General features: G+C 27.7%; 3 protein-coding genes across 3 annotated transcripts; 2 read left to right on the forward strand and 1 right to left on the reverse strand.

Moving 5' to 3' along the window:
- Positions 1 to 262: 262 nt before the first annotated feature.
- Positions 263 to 1048, reverse strand: LOC136086843 (aquaporin-12B-like). Its single transcript, XM_065809337.1, has one exon. The coding sequence runs from the start codon at positions 1046 to 1048 to the stop codon at positions 263 to 265; it is 786 nt and encodes a 261-aa protein (XP_065665409.1).
- A 6520-nt stretch (positions 1049 to 7568) lies between these two features.
- LOC100209130 (ATP synthase subunit beta, mitochondrial) lies at positions 7569 to 11665 on the forward strand. The gene is made up of 7 exons (XM_065810069.1): positions 7569 to 7757; positions 8351 to 8581; positions 9644 to 9940; positions 10165 to 10508; positions 10651 to 10986; positions 11163 to 11330; positions 11433 to 11665. Exons 1-7 carry the CDS (start codon positions 7595 to 7597, stop codon positions 11559 to 11561), a joined length of 1668 nt encoding a protein of 555 aa, XP_065666141.1. The 5' UTR covers positions 7569 to 7594; the 3' UTR covers positions 11562 to 11665.
- Positions 11666 to 17556: 5891 nt separating this feature from the next.
- On the forward strand, positions 17557 to 18137 carry LOC136086844 (uncharacterized). Its single transcript, XM_065809338.1, has 2 exons — positions 17557 to 17705; positions 17783 to 18137. The coding sequence occupies exons 1-2, from the start codon at positions 17557 to 17559 to the stop codon at positions 18135 to 18137; spliced, it is 504 nt and encodes a 167-aa protein (XP_065665410.1).
- The last annotated feature ends 5098 nt before the right edge of the window (positions 18138 to 23235 follow it).

Raw genomic sequence — 23235 nt, forward strand, 5'->3', positions numbered from 1 at the left:
ACATTAATTATATAAATTGTTATTAAAAATATATTAAAATAACATAATTTTACACATTTTTTACATTCTTTTTTTCAAGATCTTTAATTTTCAGTATCAGTATCAAGAAATCTTCAGAATCAGGAATCTTTCAATGCTCCTTTTTAAAATAATAAAATTAAAATAAGAAAAAAGCAACATAGTAAATGTGTTTTGTTGTGTTACGTAAACTTGTACGAGCTCTGTATAATTAGGTTTATAAGATTTTAGAACTTTAAAAGCTTTATTCTTTTTTATCTTTTTTCAAATATGATTTTACTAGCAACTTTATTTCCCAAACCATGAGAAGACCAAGAACAGGGCCCAACCAATAAACTGCAAAATGTTGCCAATCACTTTGATGACCAAGACAGCGAAAAGTATGTGTAGTGGCTAGCACTGGATTCATCCACATTCCCGTCACATCTCCAAAAAAGTGTATAAGTATTAATGTCATAGAAGGCCTTACAAAATATTTCAATATATTGGGAGTTACAAGATCTATAAAAACACATGCAAAAACACCCATAGCTTCCATTAAAACACCATACTGCCATGCATACGATGAGGAGAGAGAAGAATTGCAACTATATTCTAATGCACTTATGTGCTTTTGATCAACAATCACCCAAAAAAACCTTGTAAAACCAAAACCTGACAGCGATGCTATAAGCTGTATAAAAATCATGAATACAATCTCAAACTTAGAATGAAACTTTCTGTTAAACACATAAAATAAATCTATAAAAGCCAATGGTGATCCATGCAATTTTGTCTTCACAAAAAATATATTTTTAAAAAAAAGGTGGAAATATGCGCTACATAAACCATACAAAGATGTGCTTCCATATATAGCATTTATAATATTGATTTCCAGAATGCATACACAAGAAAGAAATGTACCAACAAATTCACCATAATATCGAATTAAAGACTTGCTTTTAGTAAACTGATGAATAAATAAATAAACTAATAAAACCAGGAAAATAGCTGCAGCAGGGGTAAAAAAATATGCTAAACTGTCTATCATTATTTTAGTTTTAAAATGTCTGTATAAATAAAAAATTTTAAAATTATAAAATAGAACAAAACATGCAATATTTTCAATTAAAGATTAACACCAAAACTGTAAATTATATGAAAACATAAACTTTATTTTGTTATTTTTTTAACTTAGTAGATTAAGATTATATTTGGAAGTTCTTTTTACAGTTTTGAGTGTGGACCTTCAATTTTAAATAAAGAAAAGATAAATATAGAATACTAAAAAAAGCAATTAATAAATATTTATTCCTGTGGATTATTCCTGTGGTGGGGGTCAGTACATAAATAAGATGAGGGTTTGAAAAAGGAGTATTTTTATATGAAAGACATTTGTACCATAAAAAATTTTTTAAAAATTATAATAAGCAGAATATATTAGTACTTCACTGACCTATATTGACAGCAGTCACTGACCACTGATTCACTGACCTATGTTGACAGCAGTCAAGATTTTTTACTAATACTGTGTTATGTTAATGTGATATATTTATGTGTAAATATTTTGTTATAGACTAGTATAATTATAGCTCTTTTGAGTCAACATAATTTTAATTTTTCTTTACAATCAAAAGAGCTAAAATATCATTATGAAATAAAAGAAAGATGGAGCGATTCATGAAACCTGATAGACTTGGTATAGATCCGAACTAAACAGATGCAGCAAAAACATACAGCCATTGGTTAAGAACATTTTACAATTTTTTGTAAAATGTTCTTAATAATGCCACTAGATCTAGAAATTATTCTCAAAGAGATAGAGAATTTATTAAATCTGAAATCCACTGCCTGGTCTAAGCAGGAATAATAGAGCCTAGTAATTCACCTCGGCATTCCCAGGTCTTAGTAGTAAATGAAAAGACTAAACGTTGTATGGTTGTTGATCATTCTGAAACTATTAATAAGTATACCCAATTGGACGCATATCCTCTAGCTAAGATTGAAACAGTTGTAAGCATAATTTCAAAATACAAAATTTATTATATACCAAATACCTGTATCTAAAAAAGATCAACCATATACTGCTTTTGAAGCTGACAATAGTGACAATATAATAGAATGCCTTTTGAAGTTACCAATGGATCTGCATGTTTTCAACACAAAATAGATGACTTTGTTAAAACATATACACTAATTGACAGTTTTCCTTTCATTGATAGCATTGCAATATGTGGTAATAGTCAGAAAAAACATGATGAAAATCTACTTAAGTTCAGATTAGCTGCCATTGATGCTGGAATTACCTTAATGAAGAGAAGTGTGTACTTTCAACTGAGACTTTAGATTTTTTAAGTTACCGTATATCTTATGGCTTCTAAAACCAGATCCTCAGAGACTTGCTCCTCTCATTAAGTTACCCTCACTTGATAATGCAAAGTCTTTACAGCATATTATTGAAATGTTCTCGTACTATGCAAAATGGATAAGAAAGTTTTCAGAGAAAATTAGACCTTTGAATTCTGTTACTCAATTCCCACTCAATCAGCAGCAAATATCAGCATTTGAAACATCAAAAAAATGGGCTTGTTCAATCTTCCATGCAAACCATTGATGAGAATATACCTTTTACTGTAGAGCCTGACGCTCCTGATTTTGCCATATTTGCCACACTTAACCAGGATGGAAGGCCTGTTGCCTTCCATTCACAAACCCTTCAAAGGAGTAAAAAATAATATTCATTAGTAGAGAAAGAAGCTCAAGTGATATTAGAAGCCATAAACCAGTCGCGCTATTTTCTTTTGGGTCGATATTTCATTCTCATCACTGACCAATGATCAGTGGTATTTATGTATGATTGTAAATCAAGCAGTAAAATAAAGAATGATAAAATAATGCGTTGGAGAATCGCCTTGTTTCAATATTCTAATGATATCCATTATCGTCCTGGACAACATAATAGTGGTCCAGATACATTTACTCGTGTTAGATGTGCAGCACTTTGCCATCCTGGTGTTACTCGCCTCCATCATTTTATTCAATCAATAAACCTCCCTTATTCAATAAAAGATGTAAAACAAATATGTAAAGATTGTAGAATATGTAAATAAAGTAAAAAAATAAAAAATAAAGTACTACCGCCCAAATGATGTGCACCATATTAAAGCAACTCAGCCATTCAAATGTATATCTATTGACTTCAAAGGTCCATTACCTTCTTCAACCCCTGAACAATTATGCTAACAATTGTAGAAGAATTCTCACGTTTTCCCTTTGCTTATCCTGTAAAAGATACGACAACTCAGACAATAATAAACTGTTTAGCTGATCTTTTTTCCATGTTTGGTATGCCTAGCTATGTTCATTCTGATTGCGAATCCTCATTAACATCTTCTGAATTAAAGCACTGGTTCTTATCAAAAAGGATTGCAACTAGCAGAACAACCCCTTACAAAACGACTGGAAATGGGCAAGTTGAAAGATACAATGGAATTATTTGGAAGTCGATATTACTCACTCTAAAATCTCGAAATCTGCCCATATTATCATGGAAAAGAGTTCTATCGGATGCACTTCATGCTACAAGATCTCTATTATGTACTTCTACTAATTGTATTCCACATGAATGCCTTTTCAATTTTCAACAAAGATCATCATCTGGGTCCTCAATTCCTTCGTCGCTTGTCAACACAGGACTTGTACTTATAAAAAGAAATGCAATGCAAAGTAAATATGAAGATTCAGTAAATGAGGTTCAGCTCATTGAAGCAAATCCTCATTATGCTTATGTGAGATTTTCTAGTGGTCATGAGACTACAGTGTCTACTCAACTGGCTCCCATTGGAACAACTCCTATAATACAAACATCAAACAACAATTTAGAAGTAACAGCCATTGATAACTATCCCCCAACCCCTAATGGTAGCAATGAAACTCCTTTAATCTCCAAAAAGGAACTAGAAAACAAAATGAATCCTATAGAGCAAATTAACATTCTTCCTCATAGATCTTCACGAATTTCTAAAGCACCAGAAAAACTTAACTTATAAATACACGTAAACACTTTTAAGAGGAGGGTAAATGTTATGTTAATGTGATGTATATATAGGGTTAGGACTATTGTAATTATAATTGTAAAAATTAAATACAATTACACATTACAATACAATAATATTGTATTGTAATATTACAGAAACAAGTAAAAAAATTTATTTTGGTATTGTATTGCTAGGATGAAAAACAATTATAATAAGTATTGTATTGTTTTTTTTCTAACAATACAATAAAGTTCGAGAACTATTGTATTGTTTTAATGAAATAAAATTACAATAACTATTGTAGTGTATTACTTTACATTAAAGTAAAAAAGCTAACGTATTTTAACGTATTTATATTCATCTCTGACGAACTTACTGTTATTTTTGATATTTTTTATTTACGGATTTGCAATATATTGCAAATTTTATTTTTTACATATTTAGATTTCGCATCACCTATCTTGTTATGTATTTCTAAGCTCTAAATGGCCGCAAAATATTGCTTGTCTGATGATAGCCTTACTATTATGAAAAATAACATTCATAAATTATTTTATTCAGCCCTTTTATTTTTTCCTCTTGATTTTAATGCTGCAAAGGAACTTAAAATATATATGAAAATTAACTTTGGTAACACAAACAGTTAAACATAATAATTCTTCTTAAATAAAAATGTTAATGTCTTTTATTACAATAGACGAATTACAATACATTATTTATTGTTATAGTACTGGGTCTTTACAATACATTTTTTTTCCAAATATTGTTATTGTTTGATAAAGATGAATTGCAATACAATATTTATTGTTATTGTATTACAGAATTACAGTAGTTGTAAATCACAATTATTATTGTTTCTAAATTAAGTTAATACAATAACAATAATTATTGTTACTGTTATTGTTTTCATTACAATTACAATAGTCCTAACCCTATATATATATACATATATATATATATATATATATATATATATATATATATATATATATATATATATATATACATATATATATATATATGTATGTATAAATATACGTTTTGTATTATACTATATATACTTTATGTATTTTGTTATTTTGTTATAGACTAGTATAATTATAGCTTATTTGAGCCAACATAATTAATTTGGTTATTCTTTATATACTGCGGATGTCAACATGATACTAATATACTCTGCTTACTTTAATTTTTGAAATATACACGTAATATATATATATATATATATATATATATATATATATATATATATATATATATATATATATATATATATATATATGTATATTATCTTTCAGTTATATAATATCTTTTAATATCCTAGCAAGATTTCAAAACTTCTTACAATTATACATCAAAAAACTAATTATTTTATTTATATTCAAGTTTAGTTAAAAACAAAAATTTTCATTAAAGGTTTGAAAAAAACTTTTTATTTAAAACAAAGTTCAACATCTTCAGTTTAAGTTTGTAAAAAAGTGAAAACCTATAAATAAAAAAGCAACCCGTTTAAACACAAAAGTCCTTGAAAAGTTAATAAAAGTACTAGTCTCTAAGTAATTTTAAAATTTTGCAAAAGATTTTCAAAATTTCTACGACTTCTTTACTAAACAAATTAACTTTTTTAGTATTGAGTTTAAAAGTTACATAAAAATTACAATAATATTGTAAATGAAAGTAAAACCGTTGTCCTAAAGAAATTCTTTTTAACACCACTACTTAGACTTTTTAAAAATTAAATGAAAAATTTATTTGAAGAAATTATATTAATAAAAATTAATATAATTTCTTCAACAATTTAAAAAATAAACATTTTTTAAAATAACTTTATTCAACTGCGCGCAGCAAAAATAAACCAAAACATTGGTCAAAGACGTATAAGGGGCCACGCGCTTAAAAACCAGTTTTGCATGATGGTGACTTGTAGAGATTACATTAGTTCTTAAAGGTGTGGTTACATTTATTAGTAGACGCATAGACTTTTTTTTGAGTTTGCCTAAAAATTTATCATTTTTGATTAACTTAACTCAACTATACGCTGCAAAAATAAACTTAAACATTAGTCAAAAGTTGTTCATAGACGTATAATGGGGTCACGCGCCTAAACCGTTTTTTATGATGGTTACTTGAAGCAATTGCATTCAATTTTAAAGGTATGGCAAGGTCGTAGACAACTTTTTTTGATATTTGAGCTAAGCAACTTTGAAACATGAAGAAAACTCCATATTTAAGTATGTTCATATAGATGAGGATGTTATGCAAAAAATTGCGGTGGTTGGAGACTGGGAACAACAAAAACCCCAAAATGTTAGCCCCCCAGCCCCAAAGAGGAGGGCAATAAGTCAAATTTGTTTTTGTTTTTTTCAAACTTGAACTTAATATATATTCATCAACGAATTTTAAATTTGATTCAATTATCTCTTGTTGTTCGGTTTTTATGACCTTTTAAAGTTTACACCCCCTCAAATTGAGGGGGCTGTAAACTTTATAAGGTCATAAATGCCGATCAACAAAAAATTATAAAATCAAATTTGAAATTCGTTGATAAATATAAATAAAGTTCAAGATTGAAAAAAACAAAAACAAATTTGACTTATTGCCCTCCTCTTTGGGCTGGGGGGCTAACATTTTTGGGTTTTTGTTGTGCCCAGTCTCCAATCACCGCAATTTTTTGCATAGCATCCCCATTCCTCATATATATAAACATACTTAAATATGGAGCTTTTTTTCATGTTTCAAAGATGCTTAGCACAAACATCAAAAGTTGTCTACGTCCTCGTATGGTTACATGTTTTACTGTACATCTGAATTTTTTTTTTTAGAGTGCTTTGAATAAAAAATTAAAATCACGTTAAATTAAAAACTTTTTCTAATATTATAAGCAGCCTAAAGCAGCCTCTCATCTAATTTGTCACAAAAATAAATTTAAGTTTCCTTATTACAAAATGTTCAAAATGTCGTACGAAATGTATAACTTAATTTAACGTTTGTTTATAAAGCAATTAAACACGTTTTAGATTTCTTGTATTTTTTATTGTTTTTGGTCATAATAGTTTAAACAACTAAATTTTAACATTGAAACAGTTTTATTATGTTTAAAAACCCTGTTATTTTTGAGATTGTAAACTTTTACAAGGTCGTGTCTTTTGAACTCAACGAGATTTTCATATAAATTTAAAAAACGTCTTTCGATATAAATTATATTACTGTCAGTTTTAAATATCAAGTTAGTTGATCAGAATTCAGATTATGGAGTTCACAAATTTTGGGTTACATTATTCAATCAATGTAGTTTTTGAAAACCTCGATTTGATCTGTCATGAACATAAACAATTTTAGACTTTTGACTAAAAGTTTTGTTTTTTTGAACAAAGAACCGTATTTTATGCATTATGCTATTCATACAAGTTTCAAATGTTATTATTACACAAAGAAAAATTTAGTGCCCCGTTAGTAAAATCCGCGTTTTCTCATTTGTTTCGGTAAATGAAAAAAATTGAGTTAGTAAAATACGTAACGCGTTTGACCATAGATTATCTGATTTACTTATAATCCAACGCATGCGCAGTTTATTAGGCAATACTGCTTGTTCACTTCACCTCCTATTTCTTCTCGAGTGGACCATGTTTCGCCAGGCTGTTAGATCTCTTTGTAGAAGCTCTACAAAAAGTTCTCTTATAAAAGAAACTCAGAAAAGACTCCTTCCAGCATGTATATCTAATTGTAAGCCTAATTTACAATATTTTTTAAATTTTGAACTTTGAGCAACTTTATGAAAGCAATGTATTGTAATTTGTAGCGTTTTGCATATTTTTTACTAAAAAAATATTTTGCATTGTTTATAATTTCTCAAACAAAAAAAATTATCGGGAAAAGTTTTACGAGGATAAATAACTAATCAAATAATATTGAAAAAATCTTCCAAGCAGTGTGATTTTTTTTACAAAAAACAATACCGTTGTCTTTATTTTATTTATGAGTTATTTAAAAAAAATAGAGTTTGCTCTTGTGTAATTTTGTAAATATGTAAATTCAATATCTTATTAAAAAATATAATGTTTTTCTAATTAAATTAAATATTAATTTACTATTATAATACTATTTAAAGTTGTGGTATCATGATTATTATTATTATTAAATATTGTTTGTTATTATTTTTACTCTTTATAATGTAATAGTTTTGCAAAAATTTAAATAAGTTTTGGACATTAGTGTCGTTCTGGTCTGTTCAATGGCCTATCGGAGGGATAAGTTAAAATTATGGAGTATTGAGTATGAAGTAATGAAGTAAATTTTTTAATTGTTTTTTTATTCAGCTCAAAGATTTGTTTCAACTGAGGTTTCCAAAAACCAAGCAGCACCTGCTGTAGCTACTAAGAATGCTCCAGCTAAACAAGAAGTAGCTGGTGGTTCAATAGGAAAGGTTGTTGCAGTTATTGGTGCTGTCGTAGATGTACAGTTTGAATCAAATTTACCTTCCATTCTTAATGCCTTAGAAGTACAAGGGCGTGAATCTAGATTGGTTTTAGAAGTTGCACAGCATTTAGGTTAGTCCAAGTTTACTAATACATAAATAACAATTGATGTAAAACCAATCTAATAGTTTTCACTAATTTTTGTATGTTTTATGCTTTATTAGCCTTTCACTATTTTATATGGACCTAATTTAAAATTTAAATAATGACCTATATTAAATAGGACCTATATTTTGGTGGGATTTTTCTGGTTTTTAAACTTAAAGAAATACAAAACAATAATAATAAATAAAGCTTTAGAGTAATTAAATTGTTTGCAAATAAAAAGTTATAATTTTAAAAAGAATAATAAACTTTTAAATAATAGATAATTCTAATAATTTTTATGTTATATATAATATTTTGTGTATTATATTTCATTCAAGGGAAAATAATTTTGACTGAGGTAATGCACTTTTGCAACTAACAAGTTAAAATTTTAATGGTAATTTTACTTGTAATTATTACAATATTGTTAAACATTTCTATTAATTATTAAATAAACAACTAAATCTTTTAAATTTTTATTACTTTGATATAAAATAATCAATTTTAATTTAAATAAAAAAGAATTATTTTCTTCAAGTTTTGCTATATTTGTATAATTTTAAAATTAAGAAAAAATTTGTTTTAACAACTTAATACCTTTCTAAAAACAGTTTTAAACAAATATTAATCTGTATTTTATCAACTCTCTTGCTTAATAAAACTAGATTAGCATAAATTTATAATATTAAAAACTCATCAAAGAACTAATTAAAAATATTTTAAAAAAGTTAAAAACATTGAAAATTAAAATCATTATTCCGATTATAAAATTTCTATTTTATAATAGGAATAATGAGTTCGCACAATTTTTATTATTATCACAAGATTTATATAACTTTCTTTTTTATATAAAAAAAAAAAGTCTTTTTTTTCTTTTATATATACTCGCAAGATTTAATAAAAACTTTCAGTGCATAAAGGTTTTTAAATAAATTGCTTTTATAAAAATTATGTTGTAAAAGTGTGTGTGTTTGTGTGTGTGTGTGTGTGTACATACATACATACATATATACATACATACATATATACATACAAGAAATTTTTTAGGAGAAAATATTGTTAGAACTATTGCCATGGATGGTACAGAAGGGCTTGTGCGTGGTAATCTAGTTGTTGATAGTGGTAGTCCTATTTGTATTCCTGTTGGACCTGAAACATTAGGTAGAATAATGAATGTTATTGGTGAGCCAATTGATGAAAGGGGACCAATCGTTACAAAAACCAAAGCTCCTATTCATGCAGAAGCTCCAGCTTTTGTTGAAATGAGTGTCCAGCAAGAGATTTTAATCACTGGTATTAAAGTTGTAGATTTACTAGCACCATATGCAAAAGGTGGTAAAATCGGTAAGTGTAGTTAAAAACAGTTAAATTGTTGTTCAAAATCTCTAAATTAATTTAGCAGTAAAAAAGTATTTTGTGTTGTATTTTTGATTTTATTTTTAGTGTAATTCTGCTAATTTATTTTGTTGAAATTTAAAGAATTTAATAGTTTGTGTTCACTTAATTGCACACTAATAAGCTATTAATATAAATCATAAAAATAACTTTTCTTTTTCTTTTTATTAAAGGACTTTTTGGTGGTGCTGGTGTTGGAAAGACTGTATTAATCATGGAGCTAATTAATAATATTGCCAAAGCTCATGGTGGTTATTCTGTGTTTGCTGGTGTTGGAGAACGAACACGTGAAGGTAATGATTTATACCACGAGTTTATGGAAACTGGAGTAATCAATTTGAAAGATAAATCATCTAAAGTAGCTTTGGTTTATGGCCAAATGAATGAACCTCCAGGTGCAAGAGCAAGAGTTGCTTTAACTGGTCTTACAGTTGCTGAATATTTTCGAGATGTTGAAGGGCAAGATGTGCTATTGTTCATTGACAACATTTTCAGATTTACACAAGCTGGTTCAGAAGTATGTATTTGAGTTTTTATAGTGATGTATTTGAATATATGTAAAGTAATATACACCACTATATATATTTGCAGCATGAAAACAAGTATTTTAGTACAATTTGTTAGTTATTTTACAAAGCTAAGTTTATTATGTTATTTAGGTGTCTGCTCTTTTGGGTCGTATTCCTTCTGCTGTAGGATACCAACCTACCTTGGCCACTGATATGGGTACTATGCAAGAGCGTATCACTACAACTCGAAAAGGTTCAATTACATCAGTGCAAGCTATTTATGTGCCTGCTGATGACTTAACAGATCCTGCACCTGCTACTACCTTTGCACATTTAGATGCAAACACTGTATTATCTCGTGGAATTGCTGAGTTAGGAATATACCCTGCTGTCGATCCTTTGGATTCAAATTCACGTATTTTGGACCCAAATATTGTAGGTCAAAAGCATTATGATGTTGCACGTAGTGTTCAAAAGATATTACAGGTTAGTTTTCTAGTGTCTGTTGTTTATTGGGTAATTATTTAAATAAGTTAAACTGATTTAATAGGTTTTGCTCCAAATACTTTGGAAAAACCTTTTTGTGTGGCTCACAAAATTTGTTAAGTTCTATTCTTATTGCATTACAAACAAAATAATAAAAATGAAATTTGAAATTGTAGGATTACAAATCGCTTCAAGATATTATTGCTATTCTTGGTATGGATGAGTTGTCTGAGGAAGATAAAAACATTGTAGCTCGTGCAAGAAAGATTCAGAAGTTTTTATCTCAACCTTTCCAAGTTGCTGAAATATTCACGGGTCATGCCGGAAAGCTTGTTCAATTAGAAGTGGGTGTACTTTTTTTGTTTTATTTTATGTACTTTGAACAGTTTATAAGTATTTTTGAATTAACAATTAAACGACAATTTAATATTTTGTTTCTATTTCAGGAAAACATTGCTGGTTTTGAAAAAATATTAAAAGGAGAAATGGATCATTTGCCTGAAGTTGCGTTTTATATGGTTGGAAATTTAAATGATGTGATAGAAAAAGCCGAACGTCTTGCGAAGGAGACCTAAATGAAATACAAAGATAATTTTAAAACTAACAATTCTCTTCAATTCAATCATATTTTTTAATCAGCCATAGGAAAGAAACGTTTAATAAATTTAGTACTAACTTTTTTCGTTGTTTTACACATTTCTATAATTTTTTATCTACATTTCAAATCCTTTTCTCGTAAATGAAATATTTCGCCTGGAGTCTGGTGAAAAATACTTGATTTTAAAGAGTATTTATATTTGTTGCTCAAAATGTTTAACCCTTATAGTGCTCAGTACAAACACTCAGATTACAATCAAATAATGTGCTTAAACTTGGCAATAAACAGTAATAAAACACCCTGTAAATGAAAACTATTAATATTAGATAATTTTAGCTCACGCCATGCCATAATCATGATTGCACGCGCGTATTATACTGACTGTTAAGCAATGTGTACCAAAAGTACCACTTTCCCATTCTCTAAGGTCCGAGTAGAATAAAATATCGTTAATACACTTTTTATTCGCTTAAAAATGAGTAAATAAAATCTGTAAAACTTCATTTTTTTAGAAATGCTACCCTAGGATATCGCAGCACAATGGACCAGAATTCACTTTAAATTGTCCAAATTAATAACTAAATAAAAATTAGACTTTCATTTATAAAATTTGGCAATAGTACTATTCAATACATAGTGAGGTAAGGTGAATTTCAAGTAATTGCCGTCATTGGGTTATTAGCATAGTCGTCTGTACTAACATGCCTCGTAAACGCGTATTCAGAGGTGGTAATTGCAATAAGTAAAATAAAGAAAAAGTTTTCCGGCTTCCTGATGAAAAAGAAGAATATACTCGTTGGATTAATGCTATATACCAAATTTGACCATAAAAGGCCTCGTGATCCTCCATCAGTTTTTACATGTATCAAACCTAGTTTAACCACTTCCATTTAGAACAACTTTTAAAGCATCTCCATCTGTCCGTAACATTATGCCCGACAAACTTGATATATTTTTAGCTGCTAATAAAATACATCCTTTAGCTCATTACATAAGAAGTTAAAAAATAAAGAAATTGATTTTGGTACAGTTAATGAAACTTGGTATTTAGCTGATGTACAGTTGCTGATCATTCAGTCAACAGATAAATAAAACTCTTAAATTGTCAAATTTATGCTTAAAATCAAGAATGATCTTACTTTTGAGGAATACTTTTGTGGGATTAAACATAAAATTGAACCTCTATAAAAAAACAGGATTTTCATATTCGATTCTTGCTCAAAATTACAAGAAGCTACTAGTTGTTTAAATAACTTAACAAAATCCAATAAAAAAGTAAATCTTTTGCAACACATCCATGATATGAGTTCTATTACAGTTGGAAAAATACATCACAGAAACTATTGTACGAGCATTTAAATACTTTGCAATTTTAAAATCATTATATGGAAGATTAGGCAAGATTTCGAACTTCCAAGTATTTCTCTCCTAACAAAGCTATCTTCAAAACTTGATTCTGCAATGGATGATGATACAGAGTTTTTAAACTCAGTTTTTTCTAAACTTGAAAATGAAATGCAAAAAATGTGTTTGCTATTGATTGACGAAGTATACATTAAACCATCTCTTACTTATCATGCTGGCTCAATCTTTAGAAAAGCAGTAAATAAACCATATTCTTTTGCAACTACTGTTTTAAGTTTTATGTTAGTTTCACTTTATGGAGGACCGCAATATCTTTGCAGAATTTTACCTGTTTGTGAACTTGATTTTAAATTTCTGTTTGAACAAACTCAATTTGTTTTAGAGGAAATAAAAAGCGCTGAAGGGATACCGGTTGCCATAATATGTGATAATAATCGTATAAATCAAGCACTATTTAAAATGTTTAAATGTGTTGATCCATGGTTTACCAAAGACAATATGTTTGTGTTATACGACTTTGTGCATCTACTTAAATCTGTTCGTAATAACTGGATTACAGAAAAAAGCCAAAAGTTACGTTATGAATATAATGGGGAAACTAAATATGCAAGTTGGTCTAATATCTTAAATTTGTTTAAACTCAAAGAAAATAATATTGTAAAATTGTCTAAACTTACGTGTGTCTGTTTCAACAAAACCTATTGAAAGACTAAAGGTGTCTACTTGTGTACAAGTCTTTTGTGATGAAACTGCAACTGCTTTAAAATCTAACATTAATATAAAAGAAGCTGATGATACCATGACTTTTATTGAAATATTTGTTAAGTTCTGGAAAATTGTCAATACAAAAGGACTGTATGCTGATATTCGATATAAAGATCCAGATAGAGCAGTTATATCAACTTCAAAAGATGCTAGACTCAGTTTTACTCAGTCTTGCAACAATGGCAGCACAAATGACTAGCAAACAAGGCAGCAGACAATATCAATTCACTAGAGATACGTGGGCAGCCTTAGCTCATACGTGTCGTGATTTAGTAGCCCTTACAAAGTTTTTGTTGCAGAAATCTTTTAATTATGTAATTTACAACTGACCGACTAGAAAAAATGTTTGGAAAACTCCAATAAGGATCTGGAGGAACATATTTTATCAATCTGCAACAACTCATTCAAAAAGTAAGAATTCAACGAGCAAAACTCAGTCTCAATATTGGTATAGACATTGATTTTTTATCTGCAGAAAATAGACATAACTGCCAGAAATGTGGATATTTTCTTAGCAGTAATGCTATTGATATATTTGACAATTTGCCTGAGCTAGAAAAGAGTGTGCAAATAGATACAAAAGCAGGATTTGTATATATAGCTCGATAAATTGTGCGAAAAGAAGATACAAAAGCAGGACTAGTATATATAGCTGGATATATTGTGCGAAATGAAGTTAAAGAGCAAGAAGAAGCTAAATTTTATTATGAAGAATTTGGCGATTATACTGCTAAAATTAATCGTGGAGGTTTGAAAATACCAAATGACAGTGTTAGTCAGTGGATCATATTTTCTTATATTTTGTTTCATGAAATTGTTCATAATGTTTGCCGAAAATCACTTTGCAATATTTTAATGTTAATATCAGAGTCTTTAATTTTAACATGAAAAAGAAACATGCTATTTCACTTTCAAACATTTTTTAAAAAACTATGTTAATTTATATGCACCAAAGTCATCTAAAGAGTCACAACAAAAGATCTTAAAGCTTTCAAAGTAAACTTATTATGTGTGCTTTTTACTTATGACAACTCTAAGTTACTAATATTTTCTGTTTGTTTAGTGATTTTGGTAAAAAATTTAGTATTTTAATCTATATCTGAAATATATGAAATATTTTAAAAATTTTGTTACAAATTTTGTTGTTACCAAATATGTTATGATTTTTTCGAAACTTCAGCATTTAAAAATATACTATATAATATATTTTTTTGTATCCTCTGATTGTGTAACTTTGAGAAAGATTTTGCATCTTATAGCTGAGCTTTTTATAGACAAGGTTTTATAGCTAAGGAATGTTTTTTATCTTTGTAGGAAGCTTGTTACGAATAAATAGGTTTTAATTGTTAAGTAAAATAAATAGATTAGCTATAGTTCACTCGCACTATATGGAAACGCTTTTTTACAAGCAAATGTTCATGCTTCACTTAACCTTTTCTTAGTTGTTGTTGTTTTTTATTGGCCCCCAGGCTCCGATTCACGCGTTTACGAGGCCTGTTAGTATAGACGGCCATGGTTGTATTTTCGTTAAATATCTGGTCTGCAAAATTAGATTGTGTAAAGGTAAAAGACCAAAAATCTTACCGTGGACTGTTGGGTTTGAACAAAAACCGACTTTTTGAAAAACCGGTTTTCGAATTCCAAATTCCCCAAAATTTTTAATACGAAAATTGAATAACGAGAAATACTTAATATATTATTTTTATTTCACTTATCGTAATTTTTCTTAAATAAATAGGATTTAAAAGACACATGATATGACCACTAAACGATGACTAAGTCTTGTTCTAATTTTGAGCACAAAATTGCCTTCAGTTGAAAATATGCGTTCACTAGATACTGAGCTCGGTTTTATAGCTTTAAGTACATCAAATAACAAACCTATGTTTTTGGGACTTTTATGCTTTACCTCTTATAGTGAGAATCAGCTTTCTTTGTCTTTAGGTTAGTGAACTTTTCTGCATGCTTTTTAAGAAGCTTTACTCTGATGAGTAGTTTCTTCGATTTCCTCTTGATTTGAATTGGTGTTCACAATAGAATATCAAAGTATTGTAAACAATAACTTTTTTGAAAGTCAATTTTTGAAGCTAAAGGAAGTACACTAGGTTTTTTTAATGGCCCGGAAATGTTTTTAGGATTTTGCAACAGTAAAAGAGTTGCTAATTCATAAATTAATACATACACGTATTAAATTATTACATTTATAAATACATAAACATAATATAATCTAACTTATAAATACATTTTATAAATACATATAAATGAATATTATATCCAAATTATTCGAAAAGAATGTCTTTTTCGGGAAGCCATTTTGGCAAAACTTCCCTAAAACGTTGTGTTTACATCCGTGTTTTTTTAGACAAGCTAATGATATATTATATAAACTAGATGACATCTTTTGTCCAATAAAATAAATTGTCCAATAAAATCCCGCATGTTAGACATTGTCTAACATGCGGGATTTTATTGGACAAAAAATGAGACCGCTTTTTTTTTTGTTTATAACAATAGTCCGCCAATTGTAAAAAAGGCAAAAGCTGAAGCTGAAGTGTGGAGTGTGGAATAAAAGTAAAAAATGCAAGCCAAAAGTTCCCAATAAATTAAAGATAATTCAAAAACAAATTTTAAAAATTATAAAATACTTATAAAAGTTTTTTTATGAGTCTATGTTTATTAAAAGGTATTTTAATTCATAAAAAGGCTTCAAAACTGTCTGTCGTTTTACTTTTCTATTCAAAACTTTAATCTCTTTTCAATCGAAAATAAATTAAGGAATCATAAATTATTATTTTACAAGTATTCTAATTTCCGCTTAACACTTTTACATAATTAGTATTTAAGGTGGCAGTACCCTTTAAGAGGAAAAAAATTTAAAACTTGATATTTTATAGGAACATTTATGTTTTTCTGAAGTGTTAAATTAAATTATTTCAAAAAATAACAAAAAAAAATTTTTTTTTAACCTCCTGCTTGGTAATTATGCGCATAAAATAGCAAAATTTAGGCAAAAAAATGGACCTTTTTTTAACAAGAATATCTTGAGAACCATTCATGTTCTACAAACCAAACTTTATAAGTAGTTTTATATATGTTCAAAAATTGTGCTGAATTAAAAATTATACAATAAACAACATTTAATAACTTTAAAATCATTAAATTCTATCAATAAAAAGAAAAAAAGTATAAGTACAGCTTGCTAAAATTCAAATTTTAATACTTTAATATAAAAAAATTGATTTTCTTTGGTTCAGCACATCACAAATACACTCAAGAATAATTGCTGAAAATTCGAAAAAATTCCAATGAGCGGTTAAAAAGCGGTTATCTTTGTTAAAAAATTAAAAAATGCACAAAAAATTAATCGCTAGAAAAACTCAATTTAAAAAAATACTAAAAGTTCATTAAGTTTTTTACACAATAAAAACCAACACTGCAATATCTTCTGCTTTATTGCAATATCTTCTGCTTTATTATGTTGGTCGATAAAACCTTTTTAAGGAACAATTCAGTCATAAGAAAACAAAAAAACTACAAATTAGACTTATGTTTTTCAAGATATTGCAAGAAATATATCTCTAAGGCTCGTTGCTAAGGCGCTTTATGATCCAGTACCAAATCTATTTAGGCCTTTTAATTTATTTAAAAATATTTTTTTAATTATTATTATAAGAGTCGACAAAATAAATAAATGAAAATTGTAAAAATTGAAATTTTGAAAAAAAAAATTGATTTGATTTGCCGCGAACGGACGTGTTTTATTTAACAGAAACAAAAAATTGTAAACTTTTACATTTTGCGTCAATAAAGAATATTCAACTTACTCAGTAATGGATTTTACAATGACGAATATTGAAAATATGTTGCTGGAAAAAGAAAAGAACAATATACTTGAAAAAACTAAAAAAAAGTTAAAAGAACAAGAAAAATATTTTGCTGTTATTACAGATGCTAATGTTAAAATTATAACAGGAAGACTTGATAAGCTTGAGTTAGACATTACAAACAATGTTTCTAAAGTTAATAACATACTAAATGAATAAGAAGTTGAATAAGCGAACATGAAAGCTGGGAAGATAGCGAGAAAAAAGTTCTTAAATTATTTGAAGAGGTTCTTGGAGTTAAAGGAATAAAAATAGAAAGAACCCACAGAACTGGACCAAGAGACATAAAAAAAAACAGAGCAATAGTTCTCAAACTATTAAACTACATAGATAAAGTAGAAATAATTAAAAATTCTGGGAAATTAAAAGGAAAAAACATTTTTATAAACGAAGATTTTTGTGGCGAAACAATAAAAATACGAAAAGAACTGAAAGAAAAAATGTTAAACGAAAGAGCATTAGGAAAATACGCTGTAATTACGTTTGACAAGCTTATTCTTCGAGAATGGAAACCGAAGAAAAGCGACGAAGGCAACTAAGTATCAAAATGTTTAGTTTTACTGTTTTGATTATTTTTTAAATGCCTTTTTAAATTAAATTAAAAAAGAAAATAAAAGATTCATTTCAAAAAGCAAAAATTTAAAAAGAAATTCTTTTATATCAAAGTTTTAAAATACTAAAATGGAGTCAAATCAAATAAACAATTTTGAGTTGAATACTTTTAATTTTTTTCAAACTAATGAATTTGTCCTTGATAAAGGATCGGATCCTGATTTAAACTATCTTAACGAAGCAGATGCTTTATTAAATAACTGTTCTTATTTTTATAACAACGAAATAAAAGAATTTCTCGAGCGAGATCACTTTAATGTGATACATTATAACATAAGAAGTTTAAAAAAAAAGTTTGAAACTTTTTGCAATAATAAATAAATAATAAAATAATAAATAAATAATAAAAGGAAATGTTCAATATTTTTAGCGTAATTTGCATTACAGAAACCTGGTGTAGCGATGTTAAATCTAATTCAAATTTCCATCTTCCAGGTTTTAAAATCATGCACTTAACACGTCATAAAATTAAATAACTGTTCTTATTTTTATTTTATATTAATTATATTAATTATATTATTTATATTAATTTTTAACAACGAAATAAAAGAATTTCTCGAGCGAGATCACTTTAATGTGATACATTATAACATAAGAAGTTTAAAAAATGAGTTTGAAACTTTTTGCAATTATAAATAAATAATAAAATAATAAATAAATAATAAAAGGAAATGTTCAATATTTTTAGCGTAATTTGCATTACAGAAACCTGGTGTAGCGATGTTAAATCTAATTCAAATTTCCATCTTCCAGGTTTTAAAATCATGCACTTAACACGTCATACTAATAAGCGCGGAGGTGGAGTTTTATTTTACGTAAACGAAAGAATGAGGTTTATTAATAGGCCTGACATGAGTTTTTCTGATGCCGACAAAGAAGTTCTACCAATTGAAATTTTAGCCAAAAAACCCAAAAATATACTTTTAAGTTATTGCTACCGACCACCAGCTGGGAACATTAACAGTTTTAATTCATTTATCAATACAAAAATAAAGAAAATTATTAATGAAAAGAAATTAGTCTACATAATAGGTGACATTAACTCAAATGCGTTTGAATATTACGCATTATAAGCGCACATGGCAAATTTTAAATGAAATTACAGGAAATCATAAAATAAAAACATGCAACTTGCCTAAAGTTATCAAAGTTAACAAAAACTTTTTATATAATCCGAAAGAGATAGCAAATGAGATACATAACTTCTTTGTAACTGTTGGATCGAATTTAGCTAAAAATATTCCAAACATAACTAATACAATATTTGAATCTATTTTTCCATGTAATTCAACACTAAATATTGATATTTCATTAAAAGAATTTGATATTGCTTATAAAATGTTAAAAGTTAATAAAGCCATAGGCTATGACGATATAAATGGTAACATTATAATTGATTCATATGAGATAATAAAAACTATACTATTTCAGATTTTTTGGTGCGCAATAAAGCAAGAAATTTTCCCCGATCAACTTAAAATAGCTAAAGTAACATCTATATTTAAAGGAGAAATTTCAAACATAACAAATTATCGTCCAATTTCTGTTCTATCTGCCTTCTCAAAAATTTTAGAAAGAATCCTTTACAATAGGTTATACGAACATCTTTCTATTAATAACATTTTACACAACAATCAATACGGATTTAAAAAAAATAACTCCACAGAACACACGATACTTCATCTAACACGAAACATCGCAGATTCGTTTGAAAAACCTCAATTCACTCTTGGAATTTTTATAGACTAGTCCAAAGCCTTTGATACCATAGATCATTCAATTTTTATTAAAAAACTAGAGCATTATGGAATCACAGGAAATTTTTTTGATTTACTAAAGAGTTACTTAAATAATCGTAATCAGTTTATCCAAATCAATAGTTCCTTGTCTACAAATTTTTTGAGTATAACCTGTGGAGTTCCACAGGGATCTATACTGGAACCTCTTCTTTTTCTTATTTATATTAACGATTTCTTTAAAGTCACTAAATTAACGACAGTAATGTATGCTGATGACACTAATCTTTTTTTGTCGAATAACAGCATCAGTGCTCTTTTTCATGATATGAACACTGAATTAGTAAAAATCTCGAACTGGTTCAAATCTAACAAACTTTCAATTGACATTGAAAAAACAAAATGGACTCTCTTTTATCCAAAATCAAAAAAGAATCTGCTATCAAGGGATTTGCCTTCAATATTTATTGATAAAATACAGATAGAGAGAGCAAGTGTTATTCCTTTCCTAGGAATTCTAATTGACGAAAACCTTACATGGGGAAATCACATTACAACTCTATGTAACAAAATCTCAAAAAATATTGGAATAATATACAAAGCAAGAAACTTTGTTAAAAAACATAATTTAATTCAACTTTATTACTCATTTATCCATTGCTAAATTAACTATGCAAATATTGCTTGGGGTAGTGCTAAAAAAAATGTTAGAACCCCTCTATCGGCAACAGAAGCATCTTGCACGTGTAATTAATTTTAAAGATCGTTATACTCATGCAAATCCTCTCCTAACTAAAACGAATGTTCTTAATTTATACCAACAAAATGTATTTAATGTTCTTTGTTTTATGTTTAAATGTAAAACAAGTATGACTCCGATATCATTCCATAATTTATATTTGATCAAAAAGAAAACTATATATAACTTAAGAAATGATAATTTGATTTACCAACCTTATTTACATACAAATTTTGAAGATCCTTTATTTCATATCGTGGCGCTTTTCTGTGGAACAAAATAGTTTCGAAAAACTTTGATTTTTTTTAGGGTTTGAGTTACTCAACTTTTAAAAACTAAAAAAAATTATTATCTCACTAGATAACATACTTGTATATTTTTAAGCTCGGTTTTTTGTTTTGTTTTTTTGTTCTGTGTTTTTTTGTTTTTTGTTAATTAATATATTTTGTAAACGATTTTTAAATACTGTAAACGGTTCTTGACGATTTTTAAATATTGTAAACGGTTCTCGACGACAGGACCACTAGGCCCTCTACGAGTATCCGTGTGCTTATATTTGATCTATGTTTTACGATTATAATTTATTTTTACTTGAATATATAAGAGCAAAAAAAAAAAAAAAAAAAGAAAAGAAAAGTTAAAAATATTTGTTTATAAATTTAATCCGCCATTTGTAAAAAGAGCAAAGACTGGCTTCACTTTTCGGATCGAAGTTAGAAGTTATATGATATATCAGAGAGCAGCAATTGTTTCTATTGGGTAATTATTACGTAACATTTTGCAAAAATGAAATCGAAATCCTCATTTTCCGCGGGAAAAAAAGTTAAAGCTGGGTGTTGAAAAAACAAAGAAAAAAAGCTTACTAAACTAACTTAAGAAAATGTTATTGTACAACAACAATATATTTTAAAAATGAAAAACTAGTTTATGTAATATAAAAACCGGTTTTCAAATGTGTCAAATTTATTTAAAAAATCGGTTTTTTAAAACCGCCAAACCCTAGTGGACCGTAAGCAATCTTTTAAAACTTATTTTTATTTTTTTATTTTATTTTTTATAATTCACCTCCACAAGGCCGAGAAGGCCTTTGATGAGGAGGCTACTTGTGGTTACAACCCTCTCTCAACTCTCTAACTCCAAAACACGAGCCTTGACGAACAAGACCGCTGCGCGGAGAAACAAGTTGAGCGCGGTACTACTATTTAAAAAGTGATATGCATATCAAGCTTTTATGTTAAATAAGTTAATACAATTGTGGTATATTATGGAGTACCAACTTTAGCTTTAATTTCCAGCCGTAAAAATCTTAAGTTTTTGAAAGTTATTTTTATGTGAAAATATTGCTTGGTGCTAGAATTATTGTAACTTTTGAAAAGAAACTTTTGACAATAGAATATTCCTCAAGAAAAAAGAAATTAAAGAGCTATTGCTACCAGGATATAATCTCTAAAAAAAATCTTAAAGAACTTTTTTAAAAATACAAGCACAAGAAGTTGTATTAAACAAAAATAAATTTACATTTATTTTATTTAAAACCTAAGTTATAGATTGTCAAATATGAGATTTTTTTTTTAATTTCGATATAAGTTTTACTAATTCGCTTTAACTACGTCGAGTAATATGAGGTCTTCGCTTCTTATGAAAAAGATAATTTTTTATTTGGTTGCTATGGATACTTGATTTTGCATAGCAATTACCTATTTTTGATAGTTGCAGGTGTTTTATGCGTGTTATGTACACTATAATTGAATCAGTATTTTTTAAAAGGGCGAATTTCCTTAAGAAGTTTTGAGCAAATTCGTCTTTTAAAAAAAAAAATGATTCAATTAGTTTGTGTATTAATTTGAGATTTGCACTTCTTATGAGGGGGATATTTTTTATTTTGTTGATATGAATACTTTATATAATGGATACTTAATTTTGTATAACAACAACCTATTTTCGTTAGAGATTGCCGGTTACAGTATACGATATACTAACTTTACCTTATACTTGATATACTAAAAGTTAGTATACGATTTAGTATATCTTTTTTTTGTGAACTTTTTTTGAACTGACTTGATAATTTAATAATTTATTATTAAAATATTTTTATATTATCTTAATGAATTAAATTGCAATACCATACTTATTGTATAACTTATCATGATTACAATGTTTTTATTTTTACCTGGTTTTTTCAATGTTGCAAAATAACAAATCATTATCAAGTGGTTGCTAATTTTGATCAATTTTTTTTATTATTTATCTAGTGAGAAAGTGTAACCAATTGTAAATAGTATAGTGAAACACACAAACAAAAATATTAAATAAAAAACAAACACATTTGTTTTTATTTAATGTTTTTGTTTTTACAAACTTGTAATACGGTTTCGCCAAAAAAATTTTGTTAACGGTATACTCTACAGTATACTATACGGTAAACTGTTTACTAAATTTTTAGTATACCGTTTAGTAGCGAGCCCAAACTTTGATATTTGCAGATTTTTTACGAGTGCTATATTCACTTAATTTGGCATGAGTACCTTGAGGTCGCACTTTATATAAATG

The sequence above is a fragment of the Hydra vulgaris genome, chromosome 11 (assembly GCF_038396675.1).
Source record: "Hydra vulgaris chromosome 11, alternate assembly HydraT2T_AEP".
In the NCBI taxonomy this organism is placed as follows: Eukaryota; Metazoa; Cnidaria; class Hydrozoa; order Anthoathecata; family Hydridae; genus Hydra; species Hydra vulgaris.

Coding starts and splice junctions, on each gene's coding strand:
- LOC136086843 (XM_065809337.1), bottom strand. CDS start 1,048: ATGATAGACAGTTTAGCATATTTTTTTACCCCTGCTGCAGCTATTTTC.
- LOC100209130 (XM_065810069.1), top strand. CDS start 7,595: ATGCGCAGTTTATTAGGCAATACTGCTTGTTCACTTCACCTCCTATTT. Junction 8,582..9,643: donor AGAAGTTGCACAGCATTTAG/GTTAGTCCAAGT, acceptor GAAATTTTTTAG/GAGAAAATATTGTTAGAACT. Junction 11,331..11,432: donor GAAAGCTTGTTCAATTAGAA/GTGGGTGTACTT, acceptor TTTCTATTTCAG/GAAAACATTGCTGGTTTTGA.
- LOC136086844 (XM_065809338.1), top strand. CDS start 17,557: ATGACGAATATTGAAAATATGTTGCTGGAAAAAGAAAAGAACAATATA. Junction 17,706..17,782: donor GGAAGACTTGATAAGCTTGA/GTTAGACATTAC, acceptor CGAACATGAAAG/CTGGGAAGATAGCGAGAAAA.